Source organism: Vitis riparia, chromosome 13 (genome assembly GCF_004353265.1).
Source record: "Vitis riparia cultivar Riparia Gloire de Montpellier isolate 1030 chromosome 13, EGFV_Vit.rip_1.0, whole genome shotgun sequence".
Lineage (NCBI taxonomy): Eukaryota > Viridiplantae > Streptophyta > Magnoliopsida > Vitales > Vitaceae > Vitis > Vitis riparia.
The window spans coordinates 2,545,006-2,563,255 of NC_048443.1; the positions used below are offsets into that span (position 1 = coordinate 2,545,006).

Below are 18,250 nucleotides of genomic sequence, written 5' to 3' on the forward strand. Positions count from 1 at the left end.
GTGCTATATGATTTATTTATGTTAGAAACAGAAGAAGCTGTAGGAACATGGAGTTGGAAGTTCACATGGAGAGTAAGAACAGAGTGCAAATTTGGATTTTCTCATCAATTTTAATCAAGTAACTCTTTATTGAAGGGCTTTGTCCACCCCTCTATCTAGCATATGTATATATGAGATCGTTCGAAGACCTTGATTTGGAGAATGGTTTGAGATCAAACCAGATGTAGTTAAATTTGTTTTGAGTAAAATGAGGAATAAAAGGGGAAAATGAGACAACTTTGTAATCTTACTATTGCTCTTACCATGAAAGGGATGACAAGATATTTGATAAATCAATTTAATGACTTAATTTGATTTAATAATTAATGACTTAATTTAAGTTATTATACATGATTTTAATTTAAAAGTAATCTTAAGCCATCAGTGGTGTAGCTAATGATTGGTAGGGTCACAGCTATACCAAGTACTAACTACACTATAAAAACATTAAAATTGCAAGATGCAGTCTAAGAAAACATTTCAAATTTATTAATACAAACCATAATTGATACACCTCCATGACACCATTAATATGGTTACATTTGCAACAATTGATCATCTGCAGATCAGGAATCACTGAATGTCAAACCAGACCCTTTAAACTTTTCCTCAATGATCCTGTCAAGACGGTCAGCCATCTCAGCTGTCAAATGATTCTTCCAATCTCCAATCTCACCTTTCCTGAAGAAAGTATCCTTTCTAAATCTAACATCCCCCACGGATAATGCTCCTATCTTGTTTGCCTTCAAACTGCTTAGATTCTCAAAGCTACACAGCTTTATAATTTCATGTACCAAACCTTGGGTTTCTTCCTCCGGGGAGAAGGGGCAGCCTATGAACTCTGCCAACTCCTTGACATGAAATGAGGAATCCCTCTTCAGATCTTCATATTTCATGAACAACACTCTCTTGGGCGAATCCAAACTTGCCTTCCAATACCCTAAAATATGATCCCAGAAGGGTCCATAGACACGTACCCCTTTACAGAACTGCTCAAATTCCTCTTCAATGGAAAGGGATGGGCTCTTTGCCTGAGAGAAAAAGAAAAAAGAGACAAACACATCTTTTGGATTGCGACTGATGTAGACAATTCGACACTGACAGTCTATGACAGGTTGAGGTAAGGAAGTAAAAGGAAAGTGAGTATGGAAGAGATGCGGAGGGGAAAGTGTGTCCAGGTTTGGGAAGGGGATGTTCTGCTGTAAGTGGAATTCCAAGAAGGGAACAAGCTCATGAGGGCTAGAAGTCAGCAAAGGGTGTGCTGAGAAATCATACCGGGTTCGATTCATGATGGCAAACATGAGAGATTTCAACCATGTTGTTCCACATTTTGGAAAGGAGGAGAACATCTTCATTCCTCGCCTTGAAATGTTGCTGTACCCACATGATTCCTTCTACACAAGCCGCGTGGTACCAAAAGCCTTGGTACTGGTACAAAGGATAATCAATTCTCCAGCCTTTTCAGTTGGAAGTGTGGAGATGATCTCTCTGCAGCTTCTGCTGACTCTCTCTTTCGCATCTTCATCAGTTATTGATGGCAGCAACATGGGATTCTCAACAGATGGAAAACTAGCCATGATAGCGATAATCTGTGTTGTTGGATTCTACAAGCTTCGTTAATTTGCTGGATAAGAGAATTGGGGTGATTCCAATTTATAATCACTTCAAGCCAAATGGGTACTTTTTCTTTTGGAAATTATTTTTGTTTCGTGGGAATGTGCTTACCATATCCGGTGCTCCGCAGGTTATTGAGTTGCATAATTCTCGTGTAAGCAATTCCCACATGTCGTCAAGAGTATATTTTCTGCATTTTCTTTTGACATTCATACCATATTTTATCAGGAGGCACATGCTTCAAGATTAAGAGGAGGAACACTCCATATACAAGTGTCCATATATGGAAATTGTTGTTATCAAATCCATTGAGGAAATTTGGTTTTTAATCCTTCTACGTTACATTGGATCATAGGAAGGAAGTAAGCTCTTAGTGATTATGATATTTTACCTTTTTTTTTTTTTCAAAATACACACTTCACAATTGCTTAGGAGAGATTTTTGTCCTCATTCATCAAGTTTTACTGGAGGGCATTTTGGGGGCTTGGCAGGCTTAACATTAGGGATGACAACGAAATGGTTTGAGATTAATTATCCCCATTTTAGTCCCGTCCTATTTATTTATATTTATTCTCATATTTACCCAAAAAAAAAAATTAAGTGGGACTGTGCGGGATGGGGCAATTCTAGGAAATTCCCATATCCGTTCCACCTTTTTTTTTTATTTATAAAAAATAAAAATAAAAATAAAATACTCACTTCACAATTGCTTGGGAGAGATTTTTGTCCTCCTTTGTCAAGTTTTACTAGAGGGTACGTTTGGAGGCTTGGCAGACTTGCTATTAGGGATGACCACGGGATAGTTTGAGATGAGTTATCCCTAGTTCAGTATTGTCCCGTTTATTTATATTTATTTCCATCCTTACCCAAAAAAATTTGAAGTGGGGTTGTGTGAAACGCCCAACTCTAGGAAATTCTCATATTCATCCCAGTCCGTTTAATTTTTTCAATATTCTTTTATTTTTAAATTAAAAAAAATTAAAATTTTATTAAAATAAATATAATTTATAAATAAAAATATTATAAATATTTATAATTTATTTTTTAAAAAACAATATTTTATTTATGTTTAAAATTTTCAAAAAAAAAATCAATTAAAATATTTTTTTATTTAAAATTATATATAATCATAATACGAGTGACATGACAAAGTTATGCCCAAACCCATCTTAAACCCACCTTATTGTTATTCCTACTTGTTATGGTACCTATTACCTTTCTAATAGAGAGATTCATAAGATATAATTAAGTTTTATGCGTCCTACCTCTTCCCAGTTCTATATAAGTAAAGTAAATTTATTTTTTTCATTTTCTTTTATAAACACAAAAATAAACTGCAAGTTTATTTCTTATGGAAAATAATTTCGAAAATTGAAAATTTAACAAAGTAATATATTTGTAAATATCATTTATTAACATTAAAAATTTAGAATAATAATTAAAATTTTAAATTAAAAACAACCAAAATATCTAAAAATTTTAGTAAAATTAAGTATTTGATATTTTATAAAAATACTTTTATTTGATAAGAAAACTTATTAAATACAAGTTACAAAATAGTAATAATTTTTTTTAAAAAAAATAATTCTTTTTATAAAATTTTTTAAAGAACTTCCAAAGAACAATATTTGATGAGAAATATTTTTTAAAAATAAATTAATAATTTTAGTAATCTTATCAAATACAAGTTTCAACAATAGTAATAATTTAAAAAAAAAAATTAGTAACAAAATTTTTTTAAAGAACTTCCAAAGAAAAATATTTGATGAGAAATAGTTTTTGAAAATAAATTAATAATTTTAGTAAATTTTCTATTCAAAATGTACTACAAAACTAATAATTTCATTTAGAAGATCTTCTTCTTTTTTTTGTCAAATAAATGAATATAACTGTAGTGAGAAAATTTAAAGTTAATTTTAGTAGAAAGTTATGTGGATATAGCTTGATTAATAAAAATTAAAGTTATTTTACTATAAATTATTTACTTGTAAGATATTATATATGGATTTAAAAAATAATTGAATATTAGTTAAGAATAAAGATCCCACAATCTCCTCCATTTAAGCAAGCTGCATATTAAGAGAATAAAAAGGGAAAAATAAAAATCCACTAGTCAAGAGTCTTGCAACCATTAATATGCCCGTCTTAGACCTTGACAAGTTTTTCAATGTGCTATATATGGATTTTCATATAGCTATGCTACAAAGGTTCCATGCATATCCATCCTTTAACCAGTTTGTCTTGCCTCTCCAAGGCCATGAACAAAACCTATTTTTATATCGTGAGGAAGAAAAGATACATATTCAACATGCTCAGGCCTTCTAAGGCCAAAGAGATCGCAGATAGAACGTATGAGGGAAGCGTTTTAATTCTCATGGCAAGGGATTTACTCCCATTGGAAGATACAATCAAGGTCACCAAGTGAGGTACGAAATTCGATTGCAACAACATACCGATAACTATTTGTCAATACACCAACAATGCTAGTAAAATTATCTTATGGGAAAATTAATAACGTTGCTATTGATTGTTGATATAGGTTCGACTATTCTTATCAATCAAAAGATTTCCCATAATCCCTTGTTGCAATTAATATGTGGGAAATTATTTATATTTAATAAAAATTTTATAATATTAATATTGTCCTTTAAAATCGTATATTTGACTTTAATTAAAACTAAAAAAAAAAGAAAAAAAAAATGTCATTGAAACATATTAGGGAAGACTCCGAGGCATAGACTTCGAGTGAATATATAAGAAAGAGAGTATGACAAGTGGGCTAATCACTCATTTGTTTATTAGTGATCTAATTAATATGTAATTTTTTTTTATTTTCCTTATTTTAAACCCTTTTAACTTAACATAAATATTTAACTAATTATAATGACTTTTTAAATTATAAAAGAATGGGATATATAAGAATGAAAATAAAATTTAGTATTAGAACATTTTTTTTTTCATCTTGAATAATATATTTTTTGCATACTATATTTGAATAACATAATGTATTTCTCTTATCATGAAATGATTAACTATTATTATATCATGGTTGTTGATTGATGATATTAAGGCTTTTACAATTGCTTTTGTTAAGCTCTAACATATTGTTTCCACGAAATACACAACAATTTTTATCATCCAATTACTATATGTTAGCAAGGTGGTAATAAAAGATAGTGCAATCTCATGCTCTCAAACTCATATGACAAGTTTGTAATGGAAAAGTGTAATGACTTGCACTCAATCATTTGGATATTGTTTATTTTGAACCTAAAAAGGTTTTCACTATTTTTAAAACTTTTATATAGCATTAAAAGAGCATTAAAAAAAAAATTCCCTTATGTGATGTGGAATATCATAATAAAGTAAATGATATTAGAGTCGATCCTACATCCCCGTATAAGACACATCCCAAAATAGAATTTGTTTAGCTTCATAAAATATATCAATATATTTGGCTTGTGAGATACCATAAGGACGTTATATCGATATGAGTGTCCTCTAAGGTCAAAAATATTTTTTCAAACCATAATAATATGGGAGAAACTTTTTTTTTCAAATGTAAGATATGACAGATATAAAGGACAAACCTTTTCATTTCATTTCTATGCTCATCTACAATTGCAAAGGACAAAACTATTCATTTTGTTTTTGTGCTCATGTGAAAGAATCATGGGAAACTTGTGTTTTGATGGGGCCATTTGGGAAATATATGGTTTTCGAAACCCAACTTTATGAAATATGAGAACCAACTTTTAATATGAAAAGTAATATTGTTTTCATGCACTCTGAGCCGACTTTATTTTTTGTGCTGAGTTTGCCTTTCCAGGTTTCCACGTCAAAGATTACCGATCTAAAAAATAGGTAAAAGTGCACTTTAAGAAGTTGGGTTTAGCTACAGTGGCGGCGGCAACAATAGACTGATGTGGAGTTATGGCGGCAATGACCTTGGCACCTCCAGATTTTTCTTTTCCTTCAGCTGCTACAACTATTGTTAAGATGGGGGTAGATCAGCGGCGAATAGGTGTTGAAGGATTGGAATTTGGTGTGGGGAAGACGAAGATGGTTTTAGAGTTGGAAGTCGTCGGAACTAGAGATGTGAAGAAATTGCAACGGTGATGGTGAGTTCTAGTTGCGATTGAGGGGAAGTTGGTGGTGATTAATGGCAATAGTGGTCAGCACTCACCCCCTACGACCATTGCATGGTGGCTCTACTTCAGCTCTCTCTTTTTCAATGGAAAAACCGAGAAAACAAATAAGATGACGAAGGAAGAGGAGAAATCGAAAAGATGAGCCAAGAAACTTGTTCAAATTTCGATCGGTGCTAACATAGAGGCTTGGATGTTGTTGACGTGGAAGAAAAATCCAGAGGTGCCAAGGTCATTATCGCTGCAACTCCACATCAATCCATCGCCGCCACCACCATTGTAGCTAAACCCAACTTCTTACAGTGCACTTCTACCTATTTTTTAGATCGGTAATATCTGACGTGGAGACCCAGAAGGGCAATCTTGGCACAAAAAATGGAGTCGGCTCAGAGTGCATGAAAACAATATTACTTTCCATATTAAAAGTTGGTTCTCATATTTCATAAAGTTGGGTTCCAAAAACCATATATTTTCCAAATGGCTCCATCAAAATACAAGTTTCCCAAGAATCATTTTCTATTTCATACTGACAGCTATTGAAATGTCATGTCCTGTCAACCACCCACATACACAAAGAAATAACAAAACAAGAAAAGGTATGACAAATATAAAAGACAAACCTTTTCATTTCATTTCTATGCTCATTTACAATTGCAAGAGACAAAATTATCATTTTGTTTATGTGCTCATGTGAAAGAATCATTTTCTTTGTGATACTGACAACTATTAAAAGGTCATGTTCTATCAACCACCGACTAACGGAAAGAAACAACAAAACAAGAAAATGAAACCCCAACCAACCAACCAACTAATCAAAAAAAAAAAAAAAAAGAATTACCCAATATGGTGGGCTGGGCTAGAATAATTACTAAAAATGATAGTATTTTTTAATAATTCTTGGAGAGAACTTTAATAGGCTTAAATACCAAAACTGTCATTCAACTAAAACTTTTAAAATTCAAAGCATTTAAAGCACTTCACTTGATTTGCCAAGACATTTATAGTGTGTGGGCTCCACTTTTATTCTAATTATTGACATTCAAATTTTAAATCAAAATTTTGGGTTTAACCCTTACAATTATTTTATATAATGATAGTATAATTTGTTAATTAAATTTGCTATTTAAAACAAAAATACTTCTAAAAAATATTTTCAAAATATCATTATAGACTCAAAATTTGTCTCAATTTTAATTTTACATTAATTTTGAGCTTGGTTTTGTCAATAAATTTTAAATCTCGATTACATGTGATTTTTGGTCCACTCACCTTTTAATTCTTAGTTTTTATTATTTTGTAAATTGTTTTATTTTTATTTTTATTTTATTTTATTTATTTATTTATTTATTTTTATTTTCTCTCCCTCATCTCCTCTCTCTTCCTCTTTCTCTTCCACTTACCCTCACCTACCCCTCATACCACACCCATACCTTCGGCATCACCTCCCATCTCTCTCCTCTCTTTCATCTTCTTTTTCTTTTCATTTTTCTCTTTTTTAGCTTTTTTTTTTCTCCCCATTCAAAAATGCGGCCAGCCCCTCATTTTTTTCCCCTTCCCTCTCCATTCGCTCCCTCTCTGCAACTCTCCACTCCCCACACTCCACGACTCCCATTCTCAATCGACCCATCTCCCCATCTCCTCTCCCCCATTTTTTTTTTCCTTTTTTTCTTCTTTCCCCCAACTCCCAACAATCGGCCCATCTCCCTATTTCCTCTCTTCCATTTTTTTTTTTCATTTCTCTTCCTAACTCCTTCACACATGCCGACCCCTAGATTTTTTCTTTCTCAATTTTTTTTATCCATCTTCTTCTTCCACACACCCCTTTATTTTTCCTTCCTGCCATTTTTTTTTTTTCATTTCTTTTTATTTCCTGTGAAACCCATCTCCACATCCACAGTCGATTAATCATCATCGACGAGCGGCCGCTGACGACACCATTTCCGACAATTGGGGACCACCTCTTCTTCCACCCATTTTTCATCTCACCACTATTTCTCCCTCATTTTCTCTCGTTTTCTCAGTTTCCCATAACACACATTTTCCATTATTATTATTATTGTTATTATTATTATTATTATTATTATTATTATTATTATTATTATTATTATTATTATTATGATTTTCTTTATTTTTCTTGATTTGATTTTAATAGTCATTATTGCTTTTGATATTTGAATTATTGAATTAATATGAAATTTGGGTTAATTTATTGTTGGGGAATTAATTTGAAATTTGTTAATTTGGGTTTGTGATTATATTGCATTTGGTGATTAATTTGGGATATTTGAATTATATCAATTGCATATTGTTTATTTGCACCTAAGGCCTATTGTTAATTGGTTATTTGTTTGGGTTTATTGGATTGGGCTTAAGATATTATTTCATTTGATAATGTATATTATTAATGTAGGCTTGTTAATTGATATGAATTTTGGGCCCACAATGTGAATGAGATTTGTTGGATGACTTGAATATTTGATGTGGGTTTGGCCAATTTGAATTATTTAATTTGGGCATGGAACAATTGTGGTGTATATTAAATTAAGTTTGGATTATGGAATATTAAATTTAGGCCTAATGAGATTTATCTTAATTTATCATGTTTTGGGTTTGATTTGGCTATTAATTTGGAAACTTTAGATTATGGTTTATGATATGTGGGAAATTTTTGTTGTGTTATATTTGTTAATTTAGGCCCATTTTTAATTGGTGAAATTAATTAGACTAATTTGAAGTTTGAATTTGGGCTTGAATAATTATTTTGGACATTACATATTTTTTTATATTCATATTTGCGCTATTTTTATTTTTACATAGGCCTATTCTGTAATTCTGTTGGCTGAATATGAATTTATGACACGTGGAGCATAAAATTTCATGGAAGAAAGTGATATTGAAAAAGGTATAGGAAGACATTGAACTTGTTGTAAGTTTATTTGGGTACATATTTTATTTCCCACTTTTATTTGGTTTTATTTTTATTAGTTCTGTAAATATTTGTTTGTATATATTTACTTGTGTACAAAATTGGATATCGAACAAATCAGAAATTTTGTTCAAACAAGAGGAATAATTCAGTAAATATGTTTTAATAAAATAATAATTTTAAAATATTCTTCTTAATAAAAGAAAGTTTTTTTATTAATAAAATTTCAAGAAAAATACTTTTAGAAAAATCCAAAAAAAATTGTTTTTAATAGAATTTGAAATTTTGTTTTTAATAATAATTGTCCAAAAATTTCTTTGTTTAATAAAAAGTGTCCAAAAATTATTTTGTAAAGAAAGTTGTCCCAAAAAATAATTTTTAATTAAAAATTCTTTTGCAAATAAAATTATACTGTTTTTAATAATTTGTATAAATCACTTTTCTTAAATGAAAACAAGTTGAAATACTTTTGTAAATAAAATTGTAAAAATTCATTCATTTTCAATAAAAGCAAATAAAAACAATTTTTGTGGCCAAATTGAAATTTTGTAATAAATTCTTTTGATACAATAAATGTAAATAATTTTTTTTTTTGAAATTGAGAAAATAAGTTGACTTTTTAAAAAAAAATAAATAAATTGAAATCATTAATTTAAAATCATTTTTTATAAAATCCTTTCAAATTTCTTGAAAACCATTTTTTTTTTAATTTAGTTCAATAGATCATTTTGCATAATCCTCTTGTCATTTATTTTGTTTATTCTTGTAATTAGATTTCATCATTATTTGTGTGTATTGATTTTCACCATGACTTGTACATACTCATTTGAATGATTATTTTTCTTGGTATCCATAATTAATTAATTAATTGTCACAATTCCTTCAATTAGTTTAATAGAGATCGTATGTATATGGGCTTAGAGGGGTGTTACGGCTCACCACCGTACCTTCTCAATAAGTAACCTGACCCCCAAACCTAGACTCGATTTTTCACAAACCTATTTTTTCCTTCAAGAGTCACACTTAGGGTTTTTCTTTCTTATTATGTTTTTTCCTTCAAAAATAAAATAAAAATAAGTGGTGACTCCAAGTCTTTTTCCAAAAATCAAATTTTCACCTAGGAAAGGGTGTTGGTTAGAGGACCTAGGAGGTTCAGGGAGAGACTTCTCAGTTTGGAAAGATGGCAACACGAGATTGGGTGTTTGGTAAAGGAGGGGTCTTACAAGGAGGCGTGGGTGAGAGTGTTAGGTCTCCCTTTGCATTTGTGGAGTCGTGAAGTCTTCATTAAAATCGAGGATTGTTGCGGGGGCTTCGTAGCAATGGATAAAGGATCGGTGAATTCAATTCAAATACAGTGAGCTAGGATCCTAATGAGGTTGAATGGGAGAAATCTACCCGTGTCCTTGCAGCTCGTGGTCGGGTCTATGTGCTACTCCATCTAGTTATGGTGGGAAGTCTCCCCGAAATTTTCCAAGGTTGTTCCGAGAAGTTGCAGTGAAGGGTCGCCATAGTCGAAGGTTAAAGGTGACGACGATGGTGGTCCACGCGCGAGTATGGGAGTAGAGAAAGACCTTTTCCAGTTGTAGATTGGTAGGGGAGACGTGTCAAGCTCTAAAGGGAAGAGTGGTTGTTTTGGTAAAGGATTGGACCGTTGTTTTCAAAAAGCAGTTGCAGGTGGGTATGATTTTGGAAGCAGTGGCAGGAGGATCTGTTTGGAGGATACAGGGGACTCAAACGGGGCAAGTGGGCAGGTAGGGAAAAGCCCAGTTGAATTGCAAAAAGACCAGAGGGTAATTGGGCTTGTTGTTGAAGATAGAGGTGGGTTGGGTCGGGCCCAATTGAGTGGTCCTTCTCTTTTAAGGGTGGAAGGTAGAAAGGAAGTGGATAATCCTTTAGGGCTCCTCGCTGGGGACGATCGCGCAGCAGCGACTGTCTCGTTGGAGTGGTTCAAGTCGATGTCGGCTTGGATCTAAGGCACTGATGAAGCTCTCCAGGTTGAAGCGACAAGGTATTCCTCACATCTCTTTCCTTTGGTGTCTCAGAGGGTGCGGGGCTTCTCTTCCTCATCTATTTCTTGTAGGAAAAGAGCGACGAAAGGGTTTTAAAGTCACGGTTGTGGATCGGGGACGGAGATGGTTGAAGCGGATGCGGGTATTCGCCCCCTAAACATGGTTTTGGTTGACGGAAGTGTTGTGATGGCCTCTTTTGGGAAGGAAAGGCCGCTAGTTGTGGTCGGCGAGACAAGTCTCGACGAAAGCAACTCTTTGAGACAACCTGTGCTTGGAATGGAGTCAGATGGGGAATGGAATTCCTCTTGCCTTGCCCAGTTTAGTGACTTTCTGGGCATGCCAACCATGAGATGTGAAGAGGAAATTCTAGTCATGCTCAAAAAATGGATCATGAGGAAAGACCAAAAGAACCGGAGGTCTGGGGCTAAAAGAGTCAAGGTTAAATCCCCAAAGTCTGAAAGGGAACTTAAAAGGTTGGAGTGTTCCATTAATTTTAAAAGTTCAGGGTATGGAAGAGCTCTATTTTGAGAGAGTGGGGGTTCAGTCTCTAAGGGTAAATGAAGTTAAGAATTCTCTCGTGGAACGTGAGAGGGGCAAATGATAGCGATAAAAGAAGACTCATTAAATCTCTAATCAAGGCTCAGAAAGCGGATTTGGTTTGTCTGCAGGAAACCAAAATCCAAAGTATGTCGTGTAGTTTGGTTCGATCTTTGGGGGTGGGTAGATTCTTAGAGTGGGGCGTTCTTAATTCTCGGGGTATGGCAGGGGGTGTTAGTTTTTTGGGATAGTAGAGTTTTAGAGCTAATTGAAATGGAAATTGGTAATTTTTCGGTTTCCTATCGATTTTAAAATGTGGAGGATGGCTTCTATTGGGTTTTTACAAGGGTGTATGGCCCTGCTACTGGGAGGTTTAGGGAAGATTTCTGGGAAGAGTTTGGGACAATCAGGGGATTGTGGCAGGATCCGTGGTGCTTAGAGGGTGATTTTAATGTTATTAGATTTTTGGGAAAGAGGAACAGTATTTCAAGACTGTCTTTAGTAATGAGAATATTCTCAAAGATAATTGAGGATTTGGAATTAAGGGATCTCCCTTTGCAGGGGGGGTCTTTCACGTGGAGGGGTGGGTTGAATAACCAGATTCAGTCAAGGTTGGATAGATTTATAGTTTCAGAGGATTGATAGTGTTATTTCAGTGGGGCAGTTCAAAGTCTTCTACCCAGAATTGTTTCTGACCACTACCCAATTTTGTTGGACTGTGGAGAAGCGAAGAAGGGGTCTTCCTCCTTCAGGTTTGAGAATATGTGGTTGAAGGAAGAAGGTTTTAAGGATTTGTTAAGGAATTGGTGGATGGGCTTCCAATTTAGAGGTTCTTTCAGTTTCACTCTATCTGAAAAGTTGAAAGCGCTTAAGGTATGCTTGAATATTTGAAACAGAGAAGTGTTTGGTAATGTCACTGCTAAAAAAGAATCAGCTTTAAGCGGATGATGTCTTGGGATTCAATAGAAGGGGATAGGGTGTTGTTTGCTGAAGAGCAAACTCTCATAAAGTAGGCTTTGGAGGAGTATAAGAAGTAGGTGATAATGGAAGAGACATCATGGAGGCAAAAATCTAGAGAGTTATGGTTGAAGGAGGGTGACAAAAACACTGGTTATTTTCATAAAATGACCAATGCACATAAGAGGGTCAATTCTCTGGTGAAGATTAAGATAAATGGGGCGTGGGTAATAGAAGAATGTGACATCAAGGATGGTGCGGTTCAAGCTTTCCACTCTCTGTTGTCGGAAACAGATGAGTGGAGTCCCAGATGCAATGGGTTGCAGGTTGTGGTTCTGGAAGGGGAAGCTACAGCTTTGTTAGAGGCTCATTTTTTTGAAGAAAAGGTGTTTGGTGCTCTCTCGAACCTCAATGGGGATAAAGTTCTTGGTCCTGATGGTTTCACAATGGCGTTTTGGCAATTCAGTTGAAGTTTTTTGAAAGAGGAAGTTATGGGGTTCTTCAAGGACTTTCATGATCAGGGCAAGTTCGTCAAGAGCATTAATGCCTCTTTTATGGTTCTAATTCCTAAGAAATGAGGAGCTGAAGACCTCAAGGACTTTAGGCCTATAAGCTTGGTGGGAAGTCTTTGTAAGTTGTTAGCAAAGGTGTTAGCTAATAGGCTTAAAAAGGTGATGGATAAGATAGTGTCCAAGTCCCAAAATGCATTTGTGGAGGGAAGGCAAATCCTGGATGCCTCGTTGATTGTGAATGAGGCGATTCATTCGATGCAGAAAAGTGGGAGAGGTGGCATCCTTTGTAAGCTGGATATTGAGAAGGCATACGACCATGTGAATTGAAGTTTTCTTCTTTGGTTGATGGAAATGATGGGTTTTGGAGCCAAGTGGATCAGCTGGATTCAATGGTGTATTGGGACTATCAGTTTCTCCATCCTTATTAATGGAACTTCCTCAGGATTCTTCCAACGTTCTCCGGGATTGAGACAGGGGATCCCCTATCCCCCTACCTGTTCGTGATTGTCATGGAGGCCCTTAATTGTTTGTTGAAGAGAGCGAAGGAGGGGGAGGGGGGAGGGCGCGGGGGGGTTTTGCCGGGGTGGTAGCTTAGTGGTAGAGGAGGTGTGGGAGTGGAGATCACTTATTTGCTGTTCGCATATGACACTTTAGTATTTTGTGAGCCTTCCATTGATCAGGTGTCTTACTTGAGTTGGCTTCTTATGTGGTTTAAAGCTATGTCAGGGTTGAAGGTGAACTTGGACAAAAGTGAAATCATCGGGGTGGGAAGAGTGGAGAATGTAGAGGAGTTGGCCCTTGAGTTTGGTTGCAAGGTTAGTCAGCTCTCTTCTTCTTATTTGGGTCTTCCTTTGGGTGCTCGTTTCAAGGAGGTGGCAACTTGGGACAGAGTTGAGGAAAGGCTGAGGAAGAGGCTTTCACTTTGGAAAAGGCAGCATATCTCCAAGAGGAGCAAAATGACCTTGATCCAGAGCACTCTGTCCAGCATGCCTATCTACTGTATGTTCCTGTTTCAGATGCCAAGGAGCGTGAGTTTTGAGATTGAAGCGAATCCAAAGGGACTTTTTTTGGGGTGGTGGGGCCTTGGAAAGGAAGCCTCATTTAGTGGAATGGTCTATTGTTTGCTCAGATATATGAAATGGTGGATTGGGTGTGAGGAACTTGGCATTGCTAAATAAGGCTCTCCTATGTAAGTGGAGTTAGAGTTTTGCGGTGGAAAGGGAAACTTTATGGAGGCAAGTTATATGTGGAAAGTATGGGGAAGAAGAGGGTGGTTGGAGGTCCCGTGTTGTGAGAAGCAGTTTTAGGGTTGGTTTGTGGAAAGTGATTCGGAGAGGTTGGGATGTGTTAGGTGACAATTTGGTTTATTCTGTGGGAAATGGTAAGAGGGTTAGATTTTGGAAGGATAAGTGGTGTGGAGATGATCTTTTGTGTACTCTTTTTCCCTCCTTATTTGCTATATCCTTGGATAAGGAGGCTTGGGTGGTGGATGTGTGGAGCCATTCTAGAAGGGGAGTGTGGGCTCTTAGGTTCTCTAGGCGGATTAATGATTGAGAAGTGTTCGGTGTGGAACACCTTCTCTTAAGGTTGCAAGGGAAAATGGATTATAGTGATGTGGAAGATCAAGTAATTTGGAGTAAGGCAAAGGACATAAGATTTTCTATTAAGTCTCTTTACAAGGCGTTGGAGCCAGAAAGACTAGAAGATTTTCCTACAAGAGTTATTTGGAATTATTTGGTGCCTCCGAGCGTGAGTTTTTTTTGCTTGGGAGGCTACATGGAAAAAGGTCTTAACCTTGGATCGTATTCAGAAAAGAGGGTTATCCTTGGCTAATAGATGTTATTTGTGTCTGGCAGAGTAAGAGTCTATTGATCACATCCTCCTGCATTGTGGGTTGGTTAGAAGTTTATGGAGCTTACTTTTTTTTTCCCTCTTTGGGGTTTCGTGGGTGCTCCCCTCTTCAGTTAGAGAGGCGTTATTGGGGTGGTTTGGGCCTTGTGTGGGAAAGGAAATGAAGAAAGTGTGGTTTTCATCTCCTTTGTGCCTTTTTTGGATTGTTTGGAAGGAAAGAAATAGTAGAGCGTTTGAAAATGAAGAACAATCGTTTCATGGGTGTAAATCGTTTTTCCTTTGTAATCTGTGGGCGTGGACCAGGGGGTTTTTTGGTTCTGGTCCCCCTTCCATTATAGATTTTGTTGATTGGTTAGACCCTGGTTAAAGGTTTCTTTCTTTTTTTCTCTCTCTTTTGTATACCTCCTGTATACGCTGGGGTGCTTTCTTGAAGTGCCTCTTTTCTCTTAATATATTTCTCTTTATTCATCAAAAAAAATCGAGTGGATGATGTTAATACATTTGATATGTTGAATATTAATAAGGTATAAAAAGTGATCTCCAAGATTATTACTTTTATTATAAAATACAGGTACAACAAAAATATGTTATAATTACAATATAAATACACTTACATTACAAAAGAAATCTAATTAGGAAAATTTTGAAATTTTTTTATAAAAATGATCATTTTGTATGATCATACCATATTTCACAACATACTTATATCGTAAATAATTTCTGAAACCAAATGAAATACTAATTTGTATGATAATAATTTTATATGATCATACCATATATATATATATATATATATATATATATATATACAAAAATTATTAAATAATTTCAATACACTGGATGAATATTGTTAATATATTGATACGATGTGTTAATACCAATATGGTATGAATAAGCATTTTTAGAATTATTACTTTTGTAATGAAATATAGGTATGTCATAAATGCATTATACTTACAATACAAATACACTATCATTACAATATATTACAACATAATTTAGTTTATTTTTGTTTAATTTCTTCACATGCTATATTACCCAATGAATAATTATGAGTTATTCCATATAATAGTTGTGTGTTAGTCAATTGAATATTTATATATTATTCAATTGATAAGTGCTCATAAAAAATAATTATTCATTCTATTATGGTAACAAAGTTTAATAACCTTAGGATATGATTTTTATTTATGAGATATTAGAATTTTCTTTTTTACAAGGTTCTTTAAAAAATCTCAATTTTTTTGAAAAAAATAAATAAAAAATAGCAAATTTTTAAACGATCACTTGAATGTTCAAAAGTGAAGAACAATTTTTTCGGGCTACCTGTACTTATCATCATGTATGGCCCCACATTATTGACAATATCAAATTTATTTATAAATAATATAAAAAACATATTCAAGGGTAAAATTATCCTTTAAAAATCCCTGAGATGAGTGGGCCTTCATTGTAATTATTCCATCCAGCCTACCCTATTGTGTAATTCTCCCAACAAAAAATCACTAATCTCTCTTATACTTCCTACGAAACCATAAGTGTACAAATATCTCCTTGCACTTTCTTTAGTTATCTGTCTTATTCTTACCCAAAAGAAAGTCAGCCAAAATTAATGCCAATATTAGCATGTTTGGTTGTTGGGAAATTACACAAAAAAAAAATTCAGTCTTTTTCGAGCAAGTAATGCTTTTTCTAAATAATTGTAAGAATATATTGAAACACATGAAAACACATGTTGCCCTTAAGTGCCCCGGGGGGGGGGGGGGAATGGAACAATCTCACAAAAAAAATATTCAGTCTTTTTCGAGCAAGTAATGCTTTTTCTAAATAATTGTAAGAATATATTGAAACACATGAAAACACATGTTGCCCTTAAGTGCCCCGGGGACGGGGGCGGGGGCGGGGGCGGGGGGGAAGGAATGGAACAATGTCATGAAACACATGTTGCCCTTAAGTTTCGGGAATTTCTTTACAAGGATGAGTTAGTTATATTCATGAGACCAATGTGTATATTTGGTGGAATTGATTTCTTAGCCCAAATTAACTCAACACCATCATTCCATTTATTACAAGCACACAAGCACACTTAACAGAAGACAATTAGATAGTTAATAAATTAACTTAATACAAATCATATGAAGTTCACCTCCAGCATTAATAATCAGCTATCACAGGAGTCGCTGAACGTCAGACCAGAACCTCTCAACTTTTCCTCCATGATCCTGTCAATGCGATCGGCCATTTCAGCTGTCAGATGATTCTTCCAATCACCAACCTCACCTTTCCTGAAGAAAGTATCCTTTCCAGTGCTAACATTGCCCACAGATATTGCTCCGGTCTTGTTTACCTTCAAATTTCTTAGATTCTCAAAACTACACAGCTCCATAATTTCATGTATCAAACCTTGTCCTTCTTCCTCGGAAGAGAAGGGAGAGCCCATGAACTCTGCCAACCTCTTGACCTGGCACAAGGAATCCCTCTTCACGTCTTCATATTTCATAAACAATATTCTCTGGGGTGAAGCTAAGCTAGCATTCCAATACCCTAAAACATGGTCCCAGAAGGGTCCATAGACGCTAATTCCTTTGCAGAACAACTCAAATGCCTCTTCAAGGGGAACCACTATATTCCATCTCGAGAGAAAACAAAAAATAGAAACAAACACATCTTTGGGGTTGCGACAGATATAGACAATTCGACACTGAGAGTCTATAACAGGTTGGGGTAATGAAGTGAAGGCAATGTGAGTATGGAAGAGCTGAGGAGAGGAAAGTGTGTCCAGGTCTGGGAAGGGGATGTTCTGCTCTGCGTAGAATTCCAAGAAGGGAACAAGTTCATGAGGGCTAGAAGTCAGCAAAGGGTGCGCTGAGAAATCATACCTGGTTCGATTCATGATAGAAAACATGAGAGATTTCAACCATGTTGTTCCACATCTTGGAAAGGAGACCAAGAGAACATCTTCATTCCTTGCCTTGAAGCATTGTTGCATCCACATGACTCCTTCTACAGCGCCCCCAGAATAGTACCAAAAGCCTTGGTACTGGTACATAAGACCCTGAATTTTCCAGCCTTTTTCAGTTGGGAGGGTGGAAATGATCTCTCTTTTGCTTCTACTTTCCCTCTGTTTCTCATCTTCATCGGCTGTTGATGACAGCACCATGGCATTCTCAAGAGAACCAGCCATGAACACAAAATCTGTAAACACTGAGCTACCGAGTTTAATGGGGATTTTTTAAATTGGTGTTGCTGAGACCAATACAGTGGCAATGTTGCTAAAGTTTGATTCGTATAGTCTGACCACACTTTGTGCTTTACAGGCTGGGTGTCAGTTTCATTCAGACATTTTCTTTTTCAAATTCACTTTTTTCTTTCTAAAAATCGTGAATCCCTCAAATGATCATAATTCATCATCATGCACATACTTTAAAGGGAAGCTCCACCAAATCTTTTCCTGTTTGGTACTATATCATTGTCCATCATGCACAAGCTTTTACAGGTAACGACAACAGCTCCACAAGTCCCTGATCAAATAAGAGATGGCTTACAAATCCTGAAGAAAAAATAAAAATAAAAATAAGTCACTTTTAAAAAATTTAAAATTTAAGGTAATTAATAATTTTTTTTATACCTCAATGTTTTAAAAAAATTTAAAAACTA

General features: G+C 34.9%; 1 protein-coding gene and 1 pseudogene across 1 annotated transcript; both read right to left on the bottom strand.

Annotated features, from left to right (window-relative positions):
• Positions 1–605: 605 nt before the first annotated feature.
• Positions 606–1,616, bottom strand: LOC117927829 (annotated as a pseudogene).
• Positions 1,617–16,754: 15,138 nt separating this feature from the next.
• LOC117927832 (cytosolic sulfotransferase 8-like) lies at positions 16,755–17,777 on the bottom strand. Its single transcript, XM_034847523.1, has one exon. It carries the CDS (start codon positions 17,775–17,777, stop codon positions 16,755–16,757), a length of 1,023 nt encoding a protein of 340 aa, XP_034703414.1.
• Positions 17,778–18,250: the final 473 nt, after the last annotated feature.

Excerpts from the sequence above, each read along its gene's own strand:
- LOC117927832 (XM_034847523.1), bottom strand. The coding sequence starts at position 17,777 with ATGGCTGGTTCTCTTGAGAATGCCATGGTGCTGTCATCAACAGCCGAT.